Source organism: Myotis davidii, unplaced genomic scaffold (assembly GCF_000327345.1).
Source record: "Myotis davidii unplaced genomic scaffold, ASM32734v1 scaffold376, whole genome shotgun sequence".
In the NCBI taxonomy this organism is placed as follows: domain Eukaryota; kingdom Metazoa; phylum Chordata; class Mammalia; order Chiroptera; family Vespertilionidae; genus Myotis; species Myotis davidii.
The window spans coordinates 2,903,487-2,913,606 of NW_006288121.1; the positions used below are offsets into that span (position 1 = coordinate 2,903,487).

The following is a 10,120-nucleotide window of genomic DNA, read 5'->3' on the forward strand; positions in this document are numbered from 1 at the left end:
TAATAATAGGCATCCTTTCAATACTAAGCTTTTGTAAAATGTTTAAAATAAATTTCTGTTTACCAAAACTGATATACCAATATTAAGAAAGCTAACAGGTAAGGTATGTTTCAGGCCAAGGGACATGGAGGTTTCTCCCACTGTATCACTTGACCCGAAACAGAACTTTCTCAGTACCCTTAAGTCAAAATTCTATCATTTGTGTCTTCCATCAGAGTCCCAAGAGCATCACTCTATTTCCTTCTCCCACCACATTTGCTCTGCACATTGGACTCACATGGCTAAACATCTCTTTTATTATCTTGATCTACCCACAATCCAAAAAGAGTAGCAATGGCAACTAATAAACATAAGGTAATAAAGATATATAGAAATAATGCATGATTGTGATTAGAACAGTGCTGTAATAGACAAAAAGGAAAATTGAGTTAATCTGGTTAGGTTTATAGATATGAAGCTTAAGATAATGGAGGAATGTTCAGTGTCCAGGTATGAGATCTAGAACAAATATCAGTTTGAGTCATCAGTAGATATGAGTTAAAAATATGACACAGATCAATTTTCTAAGCAAAAGAGAAATGAAGGGCAGCAGTTGAAATACCCACTTATACTCCCTCCAGTACTTCTGCCTCAGATATTGTCTTTTGATTTTCTAATTTTCCCCCAATGAATACTCTTAACATAGTTTCTGTAATGCCAAGAATCAAGTCGCACAATACCTTCTATAGTGCTGGAATCATAGAAGATAGTTGACAAAATCATTTTGGCTGGTTATAATAATAACCTAAAAATATTTCTGAAAAACATAGTAACAGTGGACTTCACTGATGCATAACACATTCCCTGGACAATGAGCCCACCTCCTAAGGGATCATGGCTTAACAATGCCTCTTTGAGGCCAACACCAGAGGGTGTTCTTCACACTAAATTCATTCATTCAATCAATGAAAACTATTTAAAAGCCACCACGTAGCCCTGGCCAGTGTGCTTCATGGTAAGAACATATGCCCACACACTGACGAGGTCTTGGGTTCGATTCCCAGTCAAGGGCACACACCTGAGTTGCAAGTTTGATACCTGGCCCAAGTTTGGGGCACTTACAGGAGGCAGCTATTCGGTGTGTCTCTCCCATTGATCTTTTTCTTTCTCTCTCTTTCTCTCTCTCTTTCTCTCTCTCTCTCTCTCTCTTTCTCTCTCTCTCTCTCTCTCCCTCTCTCCATCTCCATCTCCCCCCCTCCCTCCCATTCTCTCTAAAAATCAATGGAAGAAACATCCCCAGGTGAAGATTAACACAATCAATCAATAAAATCCACCATGTACATAATACTGTGCTAAGATGCACCTCTTGGGAGATGTAAAGCTAAATGAGACAAGGCCCTCACTCTTATAGATCTTACATTAGTATAATCATCTTGTGCAAGGTCAAAGATAAATATGTTCTTTGAATTATTTTAGGTTACTCCACTGTATCTGCTATGATTTCATAGTGCTCTTTCAACTATGGCAAACAGCCTAGACTTCTTAAACTAGTAACAATATGGTTTGAGTCTAATTGCTACTTCATGTCTGTAGATGGAACTTCACATTATTTAAGTTCTCCATCATCAACTTCATTCATACACTGCAACTGTTAGTAAACACTCACTAAACCTTTTGTGCACTTAAGCCCTCTAATCAAGTCATCCTGTCCCTCCCAGTGGTCCATATAAGGCTTACCACTTGGTCTTTTTTCTAGACATACCAGTGCTATTTCTCTGCCTAAAGTTCTCCTTCTCCCCATCTCACCCCCGACCCCCACCACCAACACACACACACACACACACACACACACACACAACCAAATTATCCAGCCTCCACCAATTTAACATTTAGGTTTAAGTTTGCCTTTGTTACCCAATAAATGTCTCATGAATTTTTGTTTATGAATCTATACTAAAATATACCAGTAAGCTCTTTGAGGTTAATCCGTGTGTGTGTGTGTGTGTGTGTGTGTGTGTGTGTGTGTGTTTGCACTAGCACCATTTTATGAAATTTTGTGCACACAGAATATGTGCAAATAACTAAAACACTTCTTAGTATTTATAGAATTCCATAGAATAACTTATACACTTGGCCCTTTGACAAATGCTTTTAGATCATAACATTACTTACTAGGCCAACATAAATTCATCCTACTCAAAACTCAACTCTTGCCGAAACCGGTTTGGCTCAGTGGATAGAGCGTCGGCCTGCGGACTGAAGGGTCCCAGGTTCGATTCCAGTCAGGGGCATGTGCCTGGGTTGCGGGCACTTCCCCAGTGGGGGATGTGCAGGAGGCAGCTGATCGATGTTTCTCTCTCATCGATGTTTCTGACTCTCGATCTCTCTCCCTTCCTCTCTGTAAAAAATCAATAAAAATATATTTTTAAAAAAAAAACTCAACTCTTCAGGGAAGAGTCTATTTTGATGGAGGGTGAAGGGTGATAGGAGCCAATCTTTTAGAATATTAATATACTTATTATCAATACTGTGTTACTGTTCTTTAAAATTTAAGGCAACATTACTAACAAAAATTAGAGAAAAGAATGAGTTATGAGTTATTAATTCCGGGATAAAAGAAAAAGATATAATATCAAAGTTATCGAAGCTAGTAATATCTTGCCCTCCTTCTGCTGACATGTAATAATCAGACCAGGCCCTTTCCCCACAGTAGGAGTGATAAGATCCTACAGAGAGAGCAAGTTTTTGCCTGAGACATCACAAGACCCTCATGGCAACAGAACACCCATCTTGGGCTCATTAGGATGGTGCTATGTTAGGCAGAACTACCACCAACCATATCAGGATTCAAAGTATCAAACAGCATAAGGAATACAGGGTTTGGAAAAAAGTAATTAAAATGATCAAAAATAAATAGGGCAAAAGAAGTAAAAACAGCATAGCCTGTATCAGAAGGCAGGGCAAAGAGGCCAAAGGAAACTCACCCCAAAAGCAAGCCAGAGGAACCGTCTTGTGCTGGAGAGGGGGAACCACTGAAAACAACCATCATGTCTCTAATTTCTATGATTAATGGATGGAATCTTGGGGTCTCTAGGAGCTTACACATACACACACACACACACACACACACACACAGCCACTGTGCACACGCATTAAGTTGAAACTATATTCGCTCATCACCGAGGGGTCCCATCAGACTGAAGTGAAACCAGGAGCTCCTTTTTACAACATAAGATTCCCATTAAAAGGGTGTTTCGTGGTCTTAAACAGCCTTATGGCTGTTTTAAATTCTGAGGACACATTATAATGGGAAGAAAGGAGAAGTCGGGGAGGGGACAATTAATGAATTGGGCTATTGGAGGCTGTTTGACAATCATCTAGTGTCACCCTTGCCTTTTTCCTACAAAATAAAGCTCAAGGTAGGAAGGACACACGGGTTGAAGAAGTGGAAACTGTTATGGTAGAAAAACAAAGGTGGATCTGCTAAATGCAAATGAATTTAGAGGAAATGTGAGTTTTGTTTCCTGGCCATCAAAAATAGTTTGGAGGATTTGTGCCAAAATTCAAAATAAAAGCATGCTCCTCTCTCCCTGCGCCCCACAGAGTTGCCTTTGAAGTCACATGTGCTCCACAGGGCACAGAAACAACAAGCAGGCCCTCCTTAAATGCTATCACATATGATTCAGCATGAGACAGTGTGCTTCAAGCACTTATAAACAGTCATTATCAGCTCCTTCTCCTTGGATATGATGAGCTCTAGTCGTATGCCCTGGAATTTAAATCCATGCTTCCCTCTGGCTATGCCTTCTGGTCCCAGGGACAGGCTCAGGGACTTGGCCCACTTGCCTGGACCTGGCTCAGGCGCTGCCAGGATGGCCGCTCCCACTCCTGGCTTTTAGGGACTGACGCTGACTCTACAGCCAACTGGCAAGTCTTGGCCAGATTTGCAGCCTTCTGCACTTCCCTGAACAGCTCACTGGGGGGCCTCAGGCCCTCCTTCACTCCCTGTTCTGCCTCACCAGGGCTACGGGATGAAATGCAGCTATTCATTCTTCCTACCTGGTGCCCACATAAAAGGTAAAAAAAAATCACATTTGGAATAATAACCACCATAATGCTGGTATATTTTGAAACCAACCCATATTCAAAATCGGGGACTTCCTTGGTAAGACTCATGACACAATATAGAAATGTTGCTAGCATTTGTTTATTTTCTATTTAGCTACCTGACTTAGAGTGTAGAAGTACCCAAAACCACAATGGCACTTGTCAGAGGTAAAGAAACAAAAATACTTCATATTTTCCAATCATTAATTCACCAAATGTGTAAGCTCAAAAGAGAAAAATCAAAATAGCGTATTTTTAGTATGAGATTTTATTCTAGAATTAGAACACAGCCTCTTTTCTCTGAAAGGGAAGCTAAAACTAAAAGAATTCTTAAAGATCAGAAGTTAATGGCTCAGACTAACAGGGTAGTATCAACAAGACATACAAGCCAATTAGAATGAGCCTCCACTGGCCAGAGATGGGACAATTGGAATATCAAAAAGGATGGCCGGTTCAAACATATCAAATCTACAAAGTCCATAGGTTTATAGTGGGTTGATGAGATGTCCTTCCACCTCCACCCCTAAAGCAGTAGTGAACAGCTCATGGTGAGCACCATTAGAAGTTGCAAAGACCCCAATTCATTATTCTGAAAATTGATAAATAAATGTAAGACAAAAGAACATACACTGCTTTTCCTTTTCAAATTTATTTCGGGGTGACCAAATAATTGATGATGGACAATTCATCCACATAAAAAAAACCCAAAGAATAAATGCAGAAATAATGATGGAATTAGAAAATTTCCATTTTGCAATTCCTAAGTAAGACCAGTAGTTGCAAAACCCATTAAATGAAAGGTGCACTGGGAAATTTATAAAGCATGGATCAGGCACACAGCTAAATTTTCTCATCAATCTTAACACCACTGAAACTGGTCAATCACACATTACGTCCTTCCTAAGATGATGCAATAAGAAGTGTGCAGTACCACCTATGAAGTGGTCTTGCCAGGACAAATATAAATAAAAGTTGAACCAGAATCTAATGAAGTCTCTTGCTCTATGAGTTTACAGCAAATACAGGAAAAGAGGCACAAGTTAAATGACAATACAAAGAAGCAATCAGCCAAACCCAAAATGTGGGGCAATCTATAGGGTAAGTAACCTGGTTTCTATAACAAATAAAGGAACTTAAAAAGGGGGAGAGAGGTGCAATCATAGATGTAAAAATACTTAATAGATAAAACAGCCAAGTCAATGAATATACTTTGCTTGGTTCCTAATTTGACCAACTATTTTTAAAAATATCCTTGTTAGAGAATGCATTGTGACTATGGACTGTGTGTCAGAGAAAAAAATAATCATCACAAGAAAAAAAGGGCAACTATGTGTGATAGTTACTAAACTTATTGTGGTGATCACTGTGCAATATATATGTATATCAAATCATTCTTGTTGCATACCTGAAACTAATACAATGCTGAATCAACTCTATCTCAATGTTTTTAAAAAGCTGGTCCTCAAAGCCCCACTTGACACACACACCCAATCTTTAATGAACAGCATGAAAGGAGGATACGCTGGGATTAAGGTTGATGTTGGGTTGAGCCCAATATCAGAGGAGCCCCATGCATATTAACTAGAAACAAAGTTTCCGAAACAATGACAGCATGTATCCTCCACAGTTAGGTCTCAGTGGGCTGTAGGGCTGTGCTCTGCTCACAATGAGGATTCTCTCTGTCAAAATAAATAAATAAGCAGAAGTAACAAAATCAAACTAAACACAACACACACACACACACACACACACACACACACACACACACACCAACCCAGCCATAGAAAAGCACAGCACAGCACAAAACTAATAAGGGAAGTGTGGAGAGGGTCAACATTGCAAAATATTGTTGTTTTGTAATACATTTGGAACCTCTGGAGTGTTTGACAGATCATGACCTTGAGATTGAAACAGAAGTGCCATCTTTTTTTCCTCCCCACCGAACCAGTCATTTCTTCCAACTGCTAAGTTTGAGACAGGGAGCGAGAAGCAGAAAAAGAGGGGGAAAAAGAAGCTCAAGTTCATATGCTAAACGTGTTATTTCAATTCAGTAAGAAAAGAACAGTTTAATAACAACTGTCCTGGCAAAAACCTCAGTAAATCATGGGGAATGCCCAAATTCAATGTTTCACTTTTTAATGTATAGAGGGCATTAATTAAGAGAGGCCAGACTAGGAGAATCTTCTGTATAAGGTTAGTCATTGAAACTATTTTTTGCTTAAAAAATATGAGATATATTTATCTATCTTATTAAAAAAAGATATAAAATGGACACTGATATTCTCACTTTTTGGATAAAATGTTAAATTACATTGGATGCTGGGTGTAGGGGATCAAAGGAGGAAAGAAGAGGACATATGTAATACTTTGAACAATATAAATTTTTAAAATTTTCCAAAAAAAAAGAAGCAGTAGCTCATTTGGGAGGAGCTGGATCCCAGTTTCCCTTGGTTCTCAAAATGAAGTTGGTGAATTTCCTGCTGTTGTATTTTTTTGAATGGTCAATACTAACTTTGTTTTCTACTTTTCCCAGAAGTGCAGATATAGCTTTTTTGTTTGTTTGTTGGGGGGGAGGGGTTGTATTTATAAACTGAGGTACAATTTCAAAACTATAAAATTTACCTTTTCAGAGTGTAGAATTCAGTGGGTTTTAGTATATTCTCATGGTTGTACAATCATCACTGGTATATAATACCAGAACATTTCCATCACCCCAAAGAGAAATCCTGTTCCCATTAGGAGTCACTCTCCATTCTCCCCTTTTCCAGAAAGCCCATGGCAAGTACCAGTCAGTCTCTATGAATTTGCCTTGTCCTGGACATTTCATATAAATGGAATCCTACATGTGGTCTTTGGTGTCTGGTTTCTTTCGTGCAGCTTAATGTTTTCAAGGTTCATCATGTTATATCATGCAACAGTACTTCATTTCTTTTTAGGGCTGAATAATGTTCCACTGTACAGATAAACCATATTTTGTTATCTATTCATCGGTTGCTGGACATTTCCACTTTTTGGTGGATTCTTTTAATGGACTGTTTCCACTTTTTTGGCTATTATGAATAATGCTGCTATGAACATTCACATACAAGTTTTTGTGGGTGTAAACTTTCAATTCTCTTGAATATATACCAAGGAGTAGAACTATTGGATCATGCTAACTCTACGTTTAACTTTTTAAGGAACTGTCAGACTGTTTTCCAACTGTCAAACCATTTTACTGGCCCACCAGCAACGTTTGGGGGTTCTAATTAATTTCTCTGCATCCTCGCCAACACTTGTTATTGTCCACCTTTTTTACCATGTAAATTTCAGTGGGTATAAAGTGGTATCTCATTGTGGTTTTAATTTGCATTTCCCTAAAGACTCTTGTCATATGATTATTGGCCCTTTGTATGTCTTCTTTGGACAAATGTCTTTTCAAAACTTTTGCCCACTTTTAATGGGGTTATTTGTCTTTTAATTATTGAGTTGTAACAGTTCTTTATATGTTGGATACAAGTCTTTTATGTGATTTGCAAATAGTTTCTCACATTTTGTGGATTGTTTTTTTACATTTTGAGAATGTCCTTTGAAGCACAAAAGTTTTTAAGTTTTGATGAAGTTCAATTTCTTTTTTCTTCTGTTGCTTATGCTTTTAGTGTCATAGAATATAGAGCAGTGATGGCGAACCTATGACACGCGTGTCAGAGGTAACACACGAACTCATTTTTTTGGTCGATTTTTCTTTGTTAAATGGCATTTAAATATATAAAATAAATATCAAAAATATAAGTCTTTGTTTTACTATGGTTGCAAATATCAAAATATTTCTAGATGTGACACGGCACCAGAGTTAAGTTAGGGTTTTTCAAAATGCTGACACGCTGAGCTCAAAAGATTCGCCATCACTGATATAGAGCCACCACCTAACCCAAGGTCACAAAGATTTATGCCTCTTTTCTTCTAAGAGTTTTATAACTTTTAGCTCTTAGATTTGAGTCCTTGATCCATTTTGAGTTAATAATTTTATATGATATGAAAGAGGAGTTCTACTTCAATCTTTCACCAGCTTTCTTTTTGTGACTTTCAATCTGTTTGTGCGACTGCAGCCCTCGCATCATTTACCTAAGTACTAATCACAGCTTCAAGATAAGAGAAGCAGGCATTCTTTTATTTTAACAAAATGAAATCACTGGGGAGGCAGTACACAAGGCAGTGGTGAAGAGCACAAGTTCTGAAGCTAGAGTCTAACTCAATTCTACTCCTGACAAGGCTGTGTGACTTTGAGTCAAGTTATTCTCAAGTCTGTACTCAGATTCTCCTTATCTTAAAATTGGGAGGGAGAGAAAAAAAAAAAACAGTATCTTCAGAGAGTTGCAAGGATATGAGTCAAAGAACTCAAACATACATGGCCCCTTGTGAGCACCCAGTACACATTAGCTTTACTATATAAAGATCCATTATATTAATCCTAGGGCTATAGTTTTCAAAGAAATACAGATGAGCCTGCGTGGGTGATGTGGTTTACCATGACATCTCTGATTTTTCCAGGTGATGTCCTCATGTCCAGAGCCCCAAGCTAGGAACCACTTGATGCTAATGTTCATCTCTGTCCTGTGTACAAGTCACTCTTTGTTTTGTTTTCCACAGACTTGCAAGTTTTCCTAAAACAAATTCTAAACAGGTGTCAAATTTCCATGCTACACAAAAAAAAATCAGTCTTGAATTTTCTCGAGTAATGCTCTTAGACTCAAGGCTGCTTTATAAGGGCAAAGTATTCTTTATCATGTTTTTCTTTTAGCAACAGTGCTAGAAATACTTTGCAAATGCTAGGGTGAGAGAGCAGAATTAATTCCCTCAGTTGCGATTTTTTTCAGGAATTTCTTACATGTTCCATAAATTGTAGGAGACCCCCATTCAATCCATGTAAACTCACATCATAAGCAACTGTAAGTCCCTCTTCACGGGCTTTCCTTTTTACTGTCAATCTCTAATTATCCAAGTGTGGACAAGTTTCCATTCAAAGGTAACTTCCCATCCGTTGGAAAACTTCTGGAACACCTTCCTTCCTACCTTCACAACTATCCCAAAAATTAGTATGTGTTTAGCAACTGCAAATTACTTTTAATATTTGCATATGCAAAATATAATTAGATGGGAAAACTTCTGGAATGGAATTCAGTATGAGTTCTGACACTGTTTTAACAAACACCAGGACCCATTCACCCAGAAGCATACCATCCCCCTGTCACCTGGACAGGAAGCTACTCTGATTCTACAATGCTGCTTAAGGGTTTCAGAATTCCTCTTAAGAATTCCTTTCAGACTCTGTTTCTTATCTATAAACACACACTTCAATATTTGATAGCTTTTTTCATGAGGATGTAAAGTACAGCATACGGATTATAGTCAATACTATTGTCACAACTATGTATGGTGTCAGATGGGTACTAGACTTATGGGGGGGAGATCAGTTCATAAGTTATATAAATGTCTAACCATTATGCTGTACCCCTAAACTAATGTAATACTGAACATGAACTGTAATTGAAAAAAATTTAATGTGTAATATTTGATACCTTTTATTTTTTGGTTTATTCATCTTGCTATTTTCCCAGTCCACCCTTGATTGAAGGCAACACTTGTCCAGGTTCCAGTGTGCTCATTCATTTCTCCTTGGACACCCCTTGTGAGTCATTTTAGTTCAAACAGAGCTGTGTCTCCAGGCCCTGTTTCATCCCAGAGCCCAAGCTGAGAGCAAAGCAGCCTGAACTCCACCCTCAGGACATTCCTCACTCAAGAAAACACATTTTCCTCTTCCAAACTGACTTCAGAAAGAATACTAGGGTTTCTCTCTAAGCTAATAAAAGAGTAGAACCACTGGGTGAGGTGAGGCCACAGGGCCACTGCCAACAGGACAGCCCGTCCTCCCTTAACCTCTTTATCTGGTGTTTCCCCATCCTTATTCTCCCAAGGGGCTATATTAAGATCTTATTTCTCCCATCTCAATAAAGCTACATCCTAGTTTTAGCCCTAGTGGGTTTGGGGGGGGGGA

General features: G+C 38.5%; 2 protein-coding genes across 2 annotated transcripts in view; both read right to left on the reverse strand.

The window, feature by feature from the left end:
- Positions 1-10,120, reverse strand: part of NEBL (nebulette) — a 370,552-nt gene that overhangs the window by 323,872 nt on the left and 36,560 nt on the right. The gene's annotated exons all lie outside the window — the stretch shown is intronic.
- On the reverse strand, positions 3,662-4,029 carry LOC102773143 (chromosome unknown open reading frame, human C10orf113). Its single transcript, XM_015561455.1, is given in 3 exon segments — positions 3,662-3,896; positions 3,898-3,944; positions 3,946-4,029. Coding segments are annotated over 3 exon segments (366 nt in total).